We start from the raw sequence: 17,269 nt of genomic DNA, 5'->3' as shown, positions 1-17,269 counted from the left end.
GGTAGAAGTGGCTATCTGTTACTGTAGATATTTAGCGAGCTGAACAAACGCCCCCGTCTGCACTCAAAAACCACCGCGGGCTCAACTCGCCACACGAGCCGGGCAGCAGTTTTCAAACAGACGTTGTTGCACTTGATCAGCCGACAGCCGTCAAAAAAAAAAAAAAAAGTCACGTTTATCTTTTAGTTAAAGTGCTAAAAAAAAAAACAAAAAAAATAACTAGTGAATTGAATCGAGGTTACACACCGTCGGCTTGCTGCCTCGGGCTTTTTTTTTTTTTTTTTTTTTTTTTTTTTTTTTTCCCTCCCTCGTCGTGGGGAAAGTTGTCGGTGTCGGTGGTGGTGGAGGAGGTGGAGGAGGCCTGAGAGGTGGAGGAGGCTGCATGTGTGAAGACGACTGCTGGCGAGGAGTGACTCACGCAGCGGGTGGATAAACATGTCGGCTCAGGCGCAGATGCGAGCGATGCTGGACCAGCTCATGGGGACCGGGAGAGACGGTGAGCAGCGGCCGGCAAAAAAAAAACAAAAAACCCGGGCAGAGAGTTTGTGATTGTTGCTAGCATTAGCCGGCGAGCTAACCAGTCTGTTCAATGAGGCACGCTTCGGAAACCGAGCTAGCTAACATGAGGGCAGCCAGCCGGCTAGCTACCTGTTGTATTTGAGTTTACTCGGGCAAGTTGTGTGTTTTACAACAAAAACAAAACAACAACAACAACCCCGTAATGTTAGCGTTGTACTCAAGTCGTTGGGTCGGTGTGCTCCTTATCTTCGTTGTGCCGCTTCGTCCCACCAGGTGCGATCATTTTTATCGGACTATCCGACCAGCTAACTTTGAGGCTTCCCTGCTCGGATGCGACGCTTAAGGTCTCCCGAGTCTGTCCCCCGCAGCGAAGCAGTTCACTCCCGTGTCATGCTGAGTTTCAGCCCCCCCCCCCCCCACCCCGGGGACGAGGCCTACGTGCGGGTTAACTCATAAGAAGATTATACACGCTGCTCATTGTCTTGTCTGCTGTTTTCTCATTTTCTGTTTTTAAAGGAGACACCATGCGGCAGAGAATCAAATTCACAGATGATCGAGTCTGCAAAAGTCACCTTTTGGACTCGTGTCCTCACGACATCCTCTCAGGCACCGTGAGTATTGGGGGTTGACACACTGGGGTTGATTAGACACGCAGACACGATATATCAGGACATTTATTTTGATTGGTTTGAGGTTTGCTTCATGGAATTGGATTTGAAACGAGAGAGCTGTAATTAAAGTTGAATGTACCCAGTCTGATTTTTATGAGCCTTGTATTTGCCATGTTTATCTGAACTTTTGTCATCTGGCGGTGAATATTCAGCTAATACTTTTCCATACAGAACCACAACAGATGTTTTACTTGTGGTGTTTCATTGAAGGAACATCAGACTGAAGGCAGAACATCGTCATGGACTTCAGCCAATCTGAGTCAAACGGATAAAATATGATTGATGATTTCTTTCTTTTTTTTTTTATCCCATGTCCAGTTATTTACTGTCCCCCAAACCTGACTTGACTATGTAGAAAAAAGGCTTGAGGGCCAGTATTGTTCATTTACTTCAACCGTCTCAAATTGAAATTGAGTCAGTGCTTTAAATTCACAGTCATTATTTCATTTTAAATCCAACGTGTTGGAGGACAGAACCAATAAAAACAATACATGTTATTCTCCTGCGTTTTGTATTATCAGAGAAGTGCTGATGCTGTAAAGAAATACGTTCAGTTAAAGACTTTGTCTTTTCATGCAGCAGCTCAAAGGTTATCACAGTTACATGGTTTTAAGGCGCCATATGCAAGATCTCAGTCCCGTCTGGTAATGCCAGTTTGTACGTTAAGAGGTAATTGAGAGTCACTGTTCTTCCCTCAGTCCGGCTCTCTGAGATTTGTCAGTTTGGTAGAATTTCTCGTATTCTTGCCCAATAGTTAGTTAGCAGCTGATGATTGTAAAGTTAGATTGTACCAGTGTACGGTAGTGGATTGAAAAAAAAAATGGTGATGTCGATTGGTAAAGCCGATAGTTTTACATTATAGCTTGCTTATCTCCTTTTTACCATAGTAGTAAGCAATTAGCCACGGCAAAACCATATATCGATGCCATTTTGAACATTTTTCAGGATAGTCTGTGGTGTCACTCACTGCAATAAAGATCCTTTTTTAATTTGACCAAACAAAAGATTGTTAGATGGCAAGCTAATTGAGCTAGTCACATACAGCTATTCTAAATGCTCTGAACCGTGTAGCAGCAAACAGTTAATACGTTAACACGGTCAGTGACATTATAGAATTAGATGCTTTAATAAGATACCATGACAACAGCAGGTTTAGTATTAACCCGTGTCGCCTGTCGAGGTGTGCGGTGGTATTAGATGGGCTGGCTGGTTAGAATGCTAACATCAGAAGATTTCTGCTCAACGCAATACATGACTTCTTTCAACTTGAAAGCTGCTATTACGTTATATTCTGTTGATAATTTAGTTAATTTTGGAATACTTTGAAATAAAAACCGTACCTATTGCACCTTTTAACGCGATGTCAATGAAACTGCTTTTGTCCAGGACTACATTTTTATTTGGGAGAAGTATTAGCATGACAGTTTATGAATTTTAGGCTACATTTTCAGAGCTGGTCACATAATAAATCAATATCATCTTGATTCCTGCAGAGAATGGACTTGGGAGAGTGTGTTAAAGTCCATGACTTGGCCCTCAGAGCAGATTACGAGATTGCCTCGAAAGATCAAGAATACTTCTTTGAACTTGATGTAAGTTGTACACACACACACACACACACACACACACACACACACACGTACGTGCAGACACTCTTCAATGTTTAGATCTCCAAATAGCATTTATTGTCTTCTAATATTTGACTGTATTCACTCAAGTCGGTCACAGCCATCTGTCAGAATACATTAAAAAAAGGTTAATGATTTAAAAAGAAAAAGGGGGCCAAATTTAGATTTAAAAAAAAGAAAAGGGTTTTGACAGAAAAGGAATTGGGAGTTTCTGTATTTGGAGTTATTCCGAATATCAAGCTTAAACCACCGCTGTGATTGCTGAGAAGTTTTAGTAATCATATGTCCTTTTCATCTGATAAAAGATTGCTACATTAGCATGTGATATAATTATTGTCTAATTATGTCTACCTATTAGGCTGTGTTTTGAAGCATCATCCAGCAACATAGTTTGGGGACACCTGCTGGCCCGTCCAATATGTGCAAGTCCTGTCTCCAGTTGCATTACTTTGTAAAAAGAAGTCTCATTCCGTTAACTCACTATCATCACAATACAGCTTCAAATAATTGTCACCTACAGCTTGTGATGTAAAATCCTCTCTGGTGGTGTTATAAACCACTGCGCAGTGTTGTATAACTCATCTCAGTTCTTATGGCAACATTTAATAATTTTAATCAAGCAATTCACTGCAGACATTCAATTGTTACTACCCTAAATTACACTCCTGGCCTTCCTGTGTCTACACAGTTCTCTGCACAGTTTAAAGCTATCCGGCTGACATGGCTGCTTTCTTATCAAGCTAAGAATAGTCTGGATGGTGGTTAATTGATCCAAACCCTGTGAAGGTGTTGATGAGATGACAAGTCTGTCTCCAAGTGTATCAGAGTTTGGTCTAAGTGGTGCTGTTGAGTCGTGAGGACTTAATTTTATGGCTGACTGAGATCAGGACGTAATAAAGAGCAGGCTGTTGTGAGCGTAGCGGACAAACCTACACACGTTATAGCCGGCGCAGACTGAGCAGCTGTGTTCAGACACTAGATTACACAATCTTGCAAATCCTTTAAAGTAATATGATCCAATTATCACACGTGTTTTCTCACAGGCCGCTGAACATCTTCAGTCTTTCATCGCTGACTGTGACCGCAGAACTGAGCTGGCCAAGAAGAGACTCGCCGAGACGCAGGACGAGATCAGTGCTGAAGTGGCTGCAAAGGTGACAGTCTCACCATAGGCATTATTACAGATTATGTTTTGTGAACGCAGTGCAATTGATTAATCTCCTCGAAAAAAATTGCAAGTTCACATCGAGTGGTTATGATTTGTGCAGTATGACATTTTTTTTCCAGCTTCAATCTCATTACTTTCTGTTTGTTTCTGGTAAAAGGCTGAACGTGTCCACGAGCTAAATGAAGAGATCGGGAAGCTGCTGGCCCGGGCAGAGCAGCTGGGAGGGGAGGGGAACGTTGACGAGGCCCAGCAGATCCTGGAAAAAGTAGAGAAGACCCGCGCCTTAAAGAAAGAAGCAGAGGTTCGCAATTGAGTAACTTTGTGGTGGCAAGTTCATTGTGATAGAATTGTTTTTACTTTTGTGTCACCTGCCACAACGGAGGTTTGGTCTGTCAGTGAAGTTTTAAAATGTGGTTTACTGATGACACAGTAGTTTTTGGCTCCGTGCTAAGTAAATATTCCCTTCTTTCTCTGGTGGTCTGAGCACCCACAATCATTCGGAGAAAACCTTGTTTGTTTCAAACAAACCTAGAGTGTGTTTAGTTTGATAAATAGGTCACAGTAACCACTTGTCCTCTAACCACAGACTAAACTGGAGTCAATATGAATTACAAGTTTGAATTGTTAGTGTAATGTACTCCTGCTCCTCGGGGCTAAAATCGTTGTTCTTGCAGGATGTGTACAGGAACTCAATGCCGGCCTCCAGCTTTCAACAACAAAAACTACGGGTGTGTGAGGTGTGCTCAGCTTACTTGGGTCTCCACGACAACGACCGTCGTCTGGCCGACCACTTTGGGGGCAAGCTGCACATCGGTTTCATTCAGATCCGTGAGAAGCTTGAAAAGCTGAGGGTAAGGACGGCCTGGAACCGGTATATACCGGTGGAGTCGCATGAATATTGAGCGTTGTGACTTGTGACAATAAGATCCACCTAATTTAGGATGCAGCATGTTCAGTTGTGCGCTACTTAATGATGATTATATAAGTATAGCACCTTTCAAAAACAAAGTAACAACCCAATTTACAGTAAAAACAAATAATAAAAGTAATAAAATGCAAAACATAAAAGAATATCAAATCATTTAGAAGCTTATAACAAATACCATCAGTTAAACAGAAGCCATAATATACTGTATCACAGATTTATGAGGACAGATTTAACACAGGATGTTGAGTTTGTCTACCTGAGCTCCTCAAGCCTGTTGATTTGTTGTTTTTTTTAAACCCAGAAAGCTGTCGTGGAGAAACAAGAAAGAATGCGCATGAAAAGACGAGAGGAACGTGAAAGAGAAGAGGAAAGAGAGCGGCAGTGGGAGACGGAGCGGGAGACGGCGCGGGAGACGGAGCGGGAGACGGAGCGGGAACGAGAGCGGGAATGGGAGAGAGAACGAGAAAGGGAGCGGAAGAGGTACGAAAAAGTCAATGTCCACTGTTACTGTGTCCAGTGTCGAGGTTTCCAGTCATCTGGAGACTTAAACTCTCTTTTTGTGTTTCCTGTCCCAGATCAAGATCTAGAAGCGGAGACCGAAATAGGTATGTCTGCTTTGCATAAAGACTTGTTTTTGTGAGATGTTTGAGTGACGTCTAATTTCACACGATTTAAAAACGTATGGTTCCCACAGACGGGACAACTGAGTGTTGTGTTTGCCACCACCACTAACATCAGAAAAACTATTGCACTTGTTTGAAATATACATTTTTACCTTGGTGGAAATGGAGCAGACAGGCGATGTCACACATCAAATGCCTTGAATGTAAATGACATGAACATTCAAAATCTGTTCTTTATCTAGGGATGGAGGTAGTTCGTCCTCCCATCGTTCAAGACGCCACCGCTCCTCTCGTCCCAGAGAAGAAGGTGGCGGAGGTGGAGGTGGGGGTGGAGGTGGCGGTGGAGGTGGAGGTGGGGGTGGGGATCGGGAGCGAGAGAGAGAGAGAGAGCGGGAGAGAGAGCGAGAGAGAGAGCGGGAGAGGAAACATCGCCACAAGGACAGACATCGCTCTCGCTCCCATTCTCACAGACGCAAAAGGAAGAGGTATGGATTTTTATTCATTACGGAAACTTGCATAAAACCTCATTTGGATTGGATTAACGGCAGGTCAACGTCCTTAACTAACTAAACTCAGTGACCCCACGATACACGAAGTCACATTATGTAATTACACATCAGCAGTTTGCATTATCATTATATATTGAAGAGCTGAGTTTTAGATGGTTATTTGGCAGTTAGTTGTGGTGGATATTTTTCACGATTGTCTACCATATATAATAATTTAAATATTGAATCGGTCTATAATGAAAATAGTTCAGTCCAGCTTTTGGACGTGAATCTTTTCACTCACTTTAGGATTAATGAAGCTTTTGAGTAAATTCATCAAGGAAGATCTCTATCTTCACGTTCTGGCTTATTCCCCCGCGGCTGAATTTATGATCCTGCTGCTCTTATTTTCTTTCACTTTCGCTTTCCTCATTCATAATTGCGCCGTTACTATTCTTGTCTCGTGCTCTTCCCGTCCATCTTTTCTGGACCAATCGCTCTCTGGTCCCTGTTTTGTTAAATTGAATCATAATTAGGTCATTCTGCCTTTCAGACCTGTGGAAGGTTCATTTCCACCGACTGGTCTGCGTTGCGTACCGTCTCCGACGCGGCTACCACAGCTGAGTGCCGCCATTCAAATCGATGCTTGATAATCCACCAGATGTGCTGCGATGTGTGGCTCAGAGCTCCACTGCGTTAACGATAGGCGATCAGACGGGCAGGAAATGAGACGAGCATAAAAGTATCTGGCCAATTTTCAAACTAAATCACCCTGTGCGGATGCGGGGCGGAGCAAAACGGTGTCGCACATGCGAAGTGATGAACCCGTGCAACATTTTTAATACCACGGGGATCTTGGGAGAAGATCTGGACAGAATTTCCTACCACTCTCCGCCATTTGGCAGTAAATGGAGCTCCCTTATTGCGTAATATTGTTATTCACTTCCAAATGATTTCTCCAAAGAACTACTGTAGCTTCAGCGCAGTTTCCTCCGATGACCATCAGAATATTACATTCATGGCTTTAAATATTATACGCAGAGAAATATGGAAACATAAGGGGCATTATCATGAACTCCTTATTCAGTCCAGTTTTGACACTCTGGTTTGACTCCCAGACATTAAGAACATCTCTCTGCAGGAGCACAGTAACTGCTTTTTGTCTCATTAGCAAAACTGAAATCGGGGACATCAGGTCCTTGACCTTTCTAAGAGTTTTTTTTTTTTTTTTTTTTTTTTTTTCAAATAAAACTCTGTGGCTGATCTTTTCTTTTTTTTTTTTCTTAGATCCTCCAGAGATAGATCATCCCACACCCGTGACAAAGAGGGCTCACCGTCTCAGGAGAAATGGAGGGAGGGTGCAGGAGAGGGATGGCGTAACGATAAAGCGGAGTTTGCAGACTGGGAGGACAGGCAGAGGTCCGCCTCCCCGGACATGACCAGAGGCAGAGAGCGAGAGAGATCCCTGTCGTTCGAGCGGGAAAGACGCTCAAGTTCTGAGGAGCGAGAGTCAGGAGAGATATGAACAGGAGGAGATGCCTCCACTGTCTTTGATTTGGATATATTGTTTAGTATGAAAAATAAAAAAAAGGAGGATGGAGAGATGAGAGTGTGTGCGTGCGAATGCGTGCGTGCGAGAGAGAGAGAGAGTGTGTGTGTGTGTGTGTGTGTGTGTGTGTGTGTGTGTGTGTGAGAGAGTGTGTGTGTGTGGGAGGGGGAGGGTTGAAAGCGGGACATGTACATTAGCTGGGGTGGATGGTGGTGATGAGGGAAGAACTTCAGTGGTGGCGGTAAAGCAAACATGCAAACCAACTCTTTTATAAAACTGTGAGGCTACACTGACCTGGAAGCAGTACGGTCCTCATCATTTTTTTTTTTTTTTTTTTTATGCCATCTCATCAAACTTATGTACCGCTGTTTTCACAGCCCTACACAAAGTCTGTTTTTATTTTACTCCAATGAAGTGCTGTTATTTTTCTACCATTAGTTAGACCTTTATTGTTAATGTTTTCTCCTGTTCCATTAGGAATCTGTCGGTAGCTGTGGATTTATTTAAACGGGTTGGATTCATTATTGTGGCGTAGCCCTCGCAGTAATGTTTGAAACGAGCTGTGAATGACTGAAGGCACCCCTAATGTTTGTGTTTAATTTGCTGCCTTCCAGCCATAACCATCTAATTTGGGGAATCTGATGCACATCCTTAAAGATGCAGTGAAGAGCTTGTACTTTGAAAATAAACCTACTCGTCCCACTGAAAGAGGTCACCTGAATATTTCCACGCATATTGATAATGTGCATTTCCATACTGGTTCTTTTGCTGTAATACAACCCGGACATATGGTCAGGAACATCTACTTTGCTGTGCCACCATTAAGTGAATAAAAATTTCTGCTTCCATTTAAAATCCAACGTGTGACACCGATTTCTCTCTCGCTCCTGTTTTCTTTTTACAGCTTGATCAGAGGAAGCATTTTACTTGTCACACCACAGCAATGAAGTGAGTTTTGTGGTTAAAGAGGACCAGTCCGCTTTCTATTTTAGCTCTTATCCAAGTTTAACACGGGTGAACTTAATTGATATTTTATTAGGCATAATCAAATGCAATCCATTGAACTCAAAACCGTGACGTCTACTCTTGGTTTCTGGCCATTAAAAAAATATGTTTAGAAAAGACCAGAAAATGTATTTCTTTATTGGAATCGTGGTTCACAGGGTGATTTGTGTGAAACTACCTACTTCCCTGACACCTTTCTTACCTGATATTTTTCTGCCTCTGCTGTACTCGTACAAATTGCTAATGTAAAAGTATGGTCTCTAAATATAGCTCATCAAGGTACAATTGCAAAACACCCGTCAGCCTGCAGGTGGTAGACAAAAGCTGCCAATGATGCGTACGCGTCATGACGTCAGACGCACGTTCGGAACAAAAGGGCGGGTGAATCAAAAGTGAATCGGAAAGCCTCCACTTCACTACATGTACACGAAGCTGAAACCGTTTTAGGCGTTTCTAAAACGTGAGGATGTCGCTGCTGAAGCCTTTTAGTAAGCTCCCTGATCTGAACACAGCGAATATCTTGGTGAGTGTTTTTTTGCGGAAAGCTTTTGACTGACCGGCTGCGCGTAAAGGATGAACAAATCCTTCGCAATTCCTCAAACAAATAGCAGTTGTAGCTACATTTAGTGTTGTTGTTGTTGTTGTTGTCGTCTGGTCTGAATAAGAAGCTCTCGGCCGTCAACTTGACAGAAGCACCTTTTAACTATGTATAAAGTTTCACGTTCACTCTTCATGACTTAATTGTAAACTTTACGCACATTTCAAACAGCATCACATTAAACCAAAGACCAGGAGATGGAGTCGTTGGACTGATGTTGAATGCATGGCTTGTGTTGCACTTTTGTTCCTTGGGAAGGTGTGGTACTTATAGGAATTAGGTTTCTCTCGTTTATATCTGTTTAATTGTTCTTAATCTGTGTTGCTGCCTGTCTTGGCCTTTATTCTCTTTTAAAAGAGAACATCAAACCACCTCTGAATTATACACAAACAGCACATGAATGGGCTTATTTGTTTTTCTTTTTAAATGCATCTTTAAACGGATGTAAGATATTTCTGTTGTTGTTTTTTTTATTTATTTTTATTTTTATTTTTTTATGTGTGTTAGTAAAAACTATGATCATCAGGTTTTGTGCTGACTTGGTGTGTCTTTCCTGCAGCTGGTGGAGAGCGAGGAGCAGTTTCAGCAGAGTTTAGCAGACGCTCTGGTGGAGGAGACCGGTGTCATTGTGAATGTGTGAGTAGACGTCTCTTCATCCCGCAAACTGCTCAAGTCAGCTGCCTGGTACATGGTCATGAAGCACACGTCTGGAAACAACATCTGCTATTCTGTTATTGAAACAAGACTTATTGTATATTATTAATCATATTCATGTTTAACCAATGCAACTGCATCAATTTATTGACTATTCTGGAAAAATCAAATGCTTGGTGGTCAGAGAACAATTTAGCTTTTTGAATACTTTTTAAAAATTATTTCAAATGTTTTCTTATCTATAGTTTTTATTTAATGTATATTAAACAAGGGATTATGTACTTAAGAAAATGTTTGAGTATAGCTTCAGGCTGTTTATGCTGCATTCATTGTAAATCAGAACTACCTGTTTCTAACTGGTGACATGATGTTCGCTTTATTATTATTATTTATTTGCATCAATGTTGTAGTTATGACTGAGAAACTGATTTTTCTGAAAGCTTCAATATCTACCTTGGTCCTTAACAATCCTATAATACAATACTGTTATACTGTCACTGCGCAATGTGCATAACTGTCATACAAACACTTTGAGAGTCTTACCCACATCTATAATTCATCCCCTTTGATGTTAGCACATGGTTTTCGCCTCCCTTTACCACACATCAGTGAGTGTATTCAACCTGACAACTTTCAACCTTAATTGTACCCAACAGGAGACTAGCGAAGACTCTCCCTCTGCCCATGGAGAACGATGAGAGTCGTCCGAGGATAGACCTGGTTGTGTTCATCATCAACCTGACGTCAGAGCTCAGGTAACTTTCAAATCTTTACATATCCGATTTCAATCTTCAACATGCATGTACAATATTTACTCCTTTTATAGGGGTTTTAGTTGGCCTGAATAAAACTCAATGAATTCCATTTGTCTCTGTGGTGAGAAGCATCAACTGCCTGTTAACCAGATCGATACGTCCAACAAAAATGTGTTTTCTTCTCTTTCTACCTCGCTACCAAAACGGCAAACACATCCAGACTTTTCTCCTGATATTTAAACCTGATTTTATCATTATGTAGAAAAGGGCACCTCATGATGGCATCCTTTGCTCTACAGATTGTATGTTTTGGGCGTGAATCAGTTGGTAAAACATATTATGATGTAATAGTTCACTGTGTGACATGTTCAGTATTATTTTGTTGTTGTTGTCATAGTTTCCGGTCAGCAGAAGATTCCCTGAAGTATTTGGACCCGAGATATTTCCTGGGAAAAGTCTGCTTCATGGTCACAAACGGTACGACAATGGGTCAAATCTTTCTCAGCTCCTTAAATCACATTAATGATGACAAAGAGATTAGAGATTAAATGGAGCAAAAGTTGTGGACCAGCCTTTGCAAAATATGATATTGCACTATATACATTATCCGTCCTTTATAGTGTTGGAAAATAACCAAGTGTTAGTTGGGCCTTTTCTCTGACTCGCTGACCTTTCCTGCTTCTGCCTCTTGTAGCTCGTAATGCTTCAGTCCCCACAGAGCGCCTGGACGCTGTCAGAAGGCTGGCTGCATCGCTCCACTGCCCGCTGCTGTTTGCCGAGGACCAGGTTCGTGTCCATTTTACTCTCAAACAATGAGGGTGATTTAAACCAGGAGTCTCCAACCATAGCTCGCATTTGAGTATGTGTGTGTTGAGTATCCATTTGTTATTGTGCACATAAAAGAAGCTTATTCAGCTGGTTTGGTGGAGCTCGGTTATGTGAATACATGTCGCAGTGTCCGAGAGCTCGTAGCTCGGTAGCTCATTTTGTCACAGTAGCTCTCGGAGGAAAAAAGGTTGGAGACCTCCGAGGTAAACCTGTCATCTCACGTCGGATACAAACTAATGTGCAGCAGTTTAACACTCCTTCAGAGAAAACCATAGATTTTTGTTACTAATGACCAGAGTGGCAGCAGGCTGGCTGCAGGTTTATAAAAGTGATTCAGTCCAGTGTCTACAAAATAAAAGGCCTTAGAAGGTCGTAAAATGTGTACTTTTTTGTTTTACACCAAAGTGTTACATATTTTCTTTTGCTTGCCCGAAGCAGGAGTGTCAGTTGTAAGATATTTTCATTTGTGAATTGCAGGTGATATTACACGCTTAAAATAAATAAGATTGGGATTATTATTTTTTTTCGCTCTGGGTTTTGCACTAATCAGGCTCTTCACTTTCCATTATTCAGCACCATCAGACCTGTATAACACAAGAAGCTCATCATCTCAAAAATGATGAACTTGCATGAATGAATCCTTTCCATGTGTGCACCCATTAATTGTCTGCCTCTTATGCAGATATTGATATCATGGGAATTATTCCTGTGCCTTGTTGGAAAATTCAGAAAAAGTGTGATGGAGTCTGAACTAGTTTTACTCCAAATCATCCCCATTTTCTTTTCATACAGTTGTTAAATTTTAATATATTAGAAGAGTCTTTAAAAACCTTAAATTGGGGGACCCTGCAGAAACCTACAGGAAGCTGCTTGTGCGTACGTGTTGTGGAGCTCAGTGTTTCTGCAGTTTGAGGTCTCTGCACTCTTGTTGACAACAGAACATCAATTGTCACCCGAGTGTTGTTGTGTTTCTCTAAAAGACGGCCCGTGTATCGTCCTTCCTCTCCAGACACCAGAAGGTGTGACCAGTGCGACGGAGAGGCTGCTGACCATCCTGAAGGTGGCAGCCGGTCTTGTTCCCATGACGACAGCTCTCTACCTGTCAAACCTGACGAGATGCAATCTGCCCCCAGACATCGACCAGCCCAGCTTTGATTAGGTCAAGTTTTTTTGGAGGGATATTTCCCCCCCACTTTTTAATGTTTATATTTATTTGTGGTAGTTGTTAATGTTATTAGTTACACCTGGACTTTTCCTACTACATATTTCCTATCCTGTGATTTGCACACATTGTTTATGATTATAATATACTGCAGGTCTTTTTTTTGAGACAGCATAGACTGTTTTCATTGCTCACTGATGAACTACCTGTAAGATGCTTTTAACAGCAGAATTTAGTGTTAATACAAAGAAATAAAGGACATCTCTGATCAATCAAAACACGACTGACCATTTATCTTGTTATACTTAAAACTTTGAATTCATAAAAGGATATTTATGAACTCTGTAATCTTATCGTTTTAAAGGTATAGGTTTTTGTTTTTTTTACTCTGTTGAATGGATTAGATTAATTGGTTTAAATGTGCCAAAGCCTGAAAATAGTGAAGAAAATTAGTCAATAAACAGATGACAGTTCTCTGCCTTTGAGCAGGCTGTCACAAGAAACTCCACGTAATTCATAATTCCTTTAAATTCAGTGAAACAAATACCTTGGTGTCCTTCTTTTCACACTTTCCCTATGTTAGTATGTGATATGTTTGACCATGCAAAAAAAAATAAAAATATATATATATATATATTTTTTTTTTTACACATCTTAAGTAATGTTTACAATGATGGTAATCATAAAATAATGATTTCCTTCATATGGGCAGAGCCCAGCACGTATCTTTAATAACAGGAGAACCAAGTGAGGGAAAACAAAATATTTATAAAACCTCTTTTAAAGTTTGACCTCAGCTCAGCAGCCTGTCAGCCTTCAGAGGGGGAGGAGAGGCGGAGGCATTGTGCCTGGTGTCACGTCGGCATGTGTGCAATAACACACAATAACAAACACTAATAATAGGTTATCATGGCAAGTATCCATCACACCAAACACTGTTTTGACTTCAAGTCAGGAACTTCAAGGATAACCAGGAGTCAGTGGTACTGAACACTAACACCAATGTCTTTGACTTGCTTTAAGTCCTCATGAACACAAACACTCAACCAAAAGAAATGATTACTTCTTTCCACTTTCAGAGACAAATGCTTTGGTTAGTGTGAAGGAACATGATTGGGGTGTTTTATTTTTGAAGGACAGTGAAACTTGGCTTTGATTTTGGGTTTTGATTTCTGCTGCTCCAACACCTTTGTAACCACCTAAAAATATGTCACTGCTCTATTGGCAGCCAGTCACAGCAGCTCCTGATAATGTCCTTGTGACTGTTGTGTTTGTGGTGTTGCACTTCCCTGTCAAAACTCTCCCTTTGTATCAAAGTATAGATAATGTGCGACTGAATGGACTTTTACCACACACGTGTATATCTACTCTAGTGTACAGTGTATTAGTACCATATTATTTGGTCAGTATACTCAGCACATAGTATAGCTTTGGTCCAGTCTTTAGGCTTTATTCCATTCTCATGTTAATTCTATTTTAATCTGTCGATATAAAGCAGGTGCCAGAATAGGTGAAAATTGGAATCTCTGAATATATATATACATTTCACAACAGAGTTTTTGGACAGCCTCCTTTCTGCTTTAATGGCAACATCAATCGAGCTGATTTGAACTCCAAAAAATACAAATCTTTGAGTTTTGTCAGATAAAACACTTTGACAGCATCATCTCAACTTTTAGGAAACTGATGTTTTCTTTTTTTTTCCACTATAGAAATTTGATAGACTGTTTAATCAATTTAATTGATTAACTGTCAGATTATTCAGTTATGAAAAGGGTTGTTAGAAGTTAATGGAATCGTGTCTCACTCCCGTGTCATCCACAATTTGTGTCAGTCTGTGTGACCTGAAATTAAATGACAGTTTACTGTGATTAACCTGTCACCTCTGCACTGGTTTAACCTGCGGGGCTGTGAGAAGTGTTTAATCTTTATTTGTTTGGGTGTTTGATTTTTTCCCCCGCATTTTTCCAACATTTTCTGTTTCATTGTGGAACACTGAATCTTTTCACCTGATCAGGACTGATCAGTCGAATGGATCAAAATGTGACGGAAAAACAAAAAGAAAAGTAACCTGGTGAACAAAGAGATGTGTGACCTGTGATGACGGGTCCAAAGTTTAAATTCACATCACTCTGAATGACTTCATGTCGGATTGTAACATCACTAAAAACAGAGAAAGGGAGAGTGGTTTATATTTGGGGTACTACTGACCCGAGCAGCGGTAGCAGGGGTGATATTTAACGCAGGGATGTGGAGTTGGAAAGCTTGAAAAGTAGTTTACAGGAAGTTGAAGGAGTGATAACGCCTCTTGTAGTTCCCACGTGGAACAGGCTACTAAGAATAGAAAGAGAGTCGGAGAGATAAAAGCGTGCATGTGGGTCCTTGGTGACACTGCAGGTTTTCAAGGGGGAATTTGTTTGATATCTCTGTTAAAGTATGTGAGCATTTGTTTGTGTACGCATGGACACAGACACTTATAAAGTTTCAGTCTTGACCTGATGACTCCCAACAATTTTCTGGATTGACTTTCAGGACCACATACAATATCTTATCAAAGATGTGCTCTCATGCTTTATTATTTATAGAGCATGGCCAGACGTTAACGGTTTAACTGATTATTTACTGGTCTGTTATAGTGTAGAGGACACGGGAGGTGAGCATAACAACACACTCATAAAGTGCGTCTGTGATTTTTATACAGCTCAGGTAATTAAACAAAAGGAGGTGACTAAAACTAAAGGACAGAGTGAAGCAGCAGAGTTTTAATTGGTAACATGAGACAATGTTTTCAAGAATTCAGATAATAAATAATAAAGCTGACATTAGAAAGGTGCAGAAATGTTTATTACTGAGCAATTAAAGAGAAATCCATACAATCTAATGTCAGTACAGTAAAGTTACTTTTTGATTTAAAAAAAAAAAAAAAAAAAGCAGGAGCAAGTGGAACATTTTCTCGTCTGTCGTCCAACCCCGACACGTGTGACTTCGGTCTTCAGCCGGTGAAGCCCAGCTCTTTGTAGTTGGCCTCGAGCTCAGCGATGACCGCGGTCATCACGTTCCTGAAGGCCTGCTGCCCGGCAGCATCGAGTCCGGCCTTCTCCTCCATGACTTTCACGATAATCTCAGTGATCAGCTGAAGACGAAACACAGAGAAAATGATGCTTCCTTTACTCCAGGCGAAGGTTACAGAACAGTTTGACAGTAAATAGAAAAAAGTTACTGATGGAGTGAGAAAACATGAAATATCATGGACTATATACTGCATATTAAAATGTTCCCTCATTTACACCGGCCTCACCTTGAAGTTATTAATGGCGATCTTGTGCTTGGTGGCGTGGCTGTTGGCCATAGGTTTGATGATGTCAGCGTGGTTGCCTTTGGCCCTCACCAGTTCCCCAAGTTTCTTCAGCACGGTGGCACCGTGGGCAGAAACAGCTGCGTTCCCGGCCAGGTCACCCTGAGCAATGCCAGTGAATTTGGGGAACAGTTTCTGGGTGTCCGGGTGCTCCAAGAATAAACTGTGGAGGACAGTTTTTTTTTATTTTTTTATTTTACCATACATCTGAATCACCTCTGAATATTATGCAGTCCAGTACAACACCATCACTAATCACAACCTCAATACTAAAACCTATATAACTAACACCTCCGGGGCAGTGCCAACAAAACATTATAAAAGAAGACTTTATGGCAGAACTGATGGATTGGATTGCGCAAGTATACCTAATAAAGTGGTCACTGAGTTAAGTGCAGAAATAAAACATGAAAATTCCAAATGATTTAATCCATCTTGAAATGCTTTGGAGCGACTCGTTATGAAAATCCTGACTGCGGCTCTTTGAACCCTCCGACCTCCAGGAGAGAATATCTTACTGACCGGGTCAGAACCAGGTTCCCGTAGGTGGAGTAGTCTGCTTCCACTGGACCCCAGAACTTCAGAACCATGTCAAAGTCAGCCATAATCTGAGATGACGGAGTCTGATGAGAGACGGGAAAATCTGACCGCTTATCCAAGGAATAAAATATTGAGTCTGTTCTCTCTGAAGGAGAATAAAAAAACAAACAAGAGACAAACTGTTATCCTGTCGTTTCAGCGTTGCATTTCTCCTGTTTGATTTGATGGCCATAAGCCACGAGCTACTTCATTCAAGGGCAACTCAATATTAGAAAGAGGTGGAAACATGACCTCCGCTGCCCTCGGTGAGTCTGTAATGTAACCTCACTGCTGCATAATTTATGTGAAGTAAAATGAGATAAACTGCTGGTTTTAATGCTCTTAAAACTGTCACGTGGTTGTAAAATGCATTTAAACAAAATTTGTTTCTCGTCAATAGAGATATTTTTTGAAACCTTGACCATTTAAATGCTTTATTTATACTTATTTTTACTTTTATGTCATAAGACATCCACATTTTTTATTTTTTATTTTATATGCATTTGAATGTGTAATCAAAATTAAAACATGCCCGGGTGAACTATTTCCATCATTTTCTATTTCTTTGAGTTCATCAACCATTATAATCTAATCACAGAATCAGGTTTTTGTCCCCCCAGAAAACTCCATATAAGCACAATTTATTACAGGTTTAGAAATGAAACAAAAACGAAAAAAAGCTTTACCTACCTGTACGTTAGTAAAATGTCCTGTGTGACTTTACCGAAATCTTCCTGGCCTGAACATTGACCCCCAGAA

At 40.9% G+C, this 17,269-nt stretch overlaps 3 protein-coding genes across 4 annotated transcripts; 2 read left to right on the top strand and 1 right to left on the bottom strand.

Moving 5' to 3' along the window:
- Nucleotides 1–320: 320 nt before the first annotated feature.
- LOC138209184 (putative RNA-binding protein Luc7-like 1) lies at nucleotides 321–8,429 on the top strand. Its single transcript, XM_069167583.1, has 11 exons — nucleotides 321–496; nucleotides 1,036–1,130; nucleotides 2,684–2,782; nucleotides 3,862–3,972; nucleotides 4,144–4,287; nucleotides 4,661–4,837; nucleotides 5,216–5,394; nucleotides 5,490–5,519; nucleotides 5,780–5,853; nucleotides 5,938–6,022; nucleotides 7,313–8,429. The coding sequence occupies exons 1-11, from the start codon at nucleotides 436–438 to the stop codon at nucleotides 7,548–7,550; spliced, it is 1,293 nt and encodes a 430-aa protein (XP_069023684.1). The 5' UTR covers nucleotides 321–435; the 3' UTR covers nucleotides 7,551–8,429.
- Nucleotides 8,430–8,992: 563 nt separating this feature from the next.
- pane1 (proliferation associated nuclear element) lies at nucleotides 8,993–13,077 on the top strand. Its single transcript, XM_069167582.1, has 6 exons — nucleotides 8,993–9,102; nucleotides 9,737–9,813; nucleotides 10,488–10,586; nucleotides 10,984–11,063; nucleotides 11,281–11,372; nucleotides 12,424–13,077. The coding sequence occupies exons 1-6, from the start codon at nucleotides 9,046–9,048 to the stop codon at nucleotides 12,571–12,573; spliced, it is 555 nt and encodes a 184-aa protein (XP_069023683.1). The 5' UTR covers nucleotides 8,993–9,045; the 3' UTR covers nucleotides 12,574–13,077.
- A 2,325-nt stretch (nucleotides 13,078–15,402) lies between these two features.
- On the bottom strand, nucleotides 15,403–17,269 carry mb (myoglobin). 2 transcript variants are annotated; one of them, XM_069167210.1, is made up of 4 exons: nucleotides 17,201–17,269; nucleotides 16,454–16,616; nucleotides 15,875–16,094; nucleotides 15,403–15,709 (listed from the first exon to the last, which is right to left on the bottom strand). In XM_069167210.1, exons 2-4 carry the CDS (start codon nucleotides 16,534–16,536, stop codon nucleotides 15,569–15,571), a joined length of 444 nt encoding a protein of 147 aa, XP_069023311.1. In that variant the 5' UTR covers nucleotides 16,537–16,616; nucleotides 17,201–17,269; the 3' UTR covers nucleotides 15,403–15,568. The 2 variants fall into 2 exon arrangements, with proteins under 2 accessions (XP_069023311.1, XP_069023312.1); XM_069167211.1 differs by having other exon boundaries at nucleotides 16,454–16,554; nucleotides 17,201–17,245.

Source organism: Embiotoca jacksoni, unplaced genomic scaffold (genome assembly GCF_022577435.1).
Source record: "Embiotoca jacksoni isolate LCO1_2020_lvr unplaced genomic scaffold, fEmbJac1.0.p SCAF_4, whole genome shotgun sequence".
Classification (NCBI taxonomy): domain Eukaryota; kingdom Metazoa; phylum Chordata; class Actinopteri; family Embiotocidae; genus Embiotoca; species Embiotoca jacksoni.
This window is presented reverse-complemented; position numbering and strand designations above follow the sequence as displayed.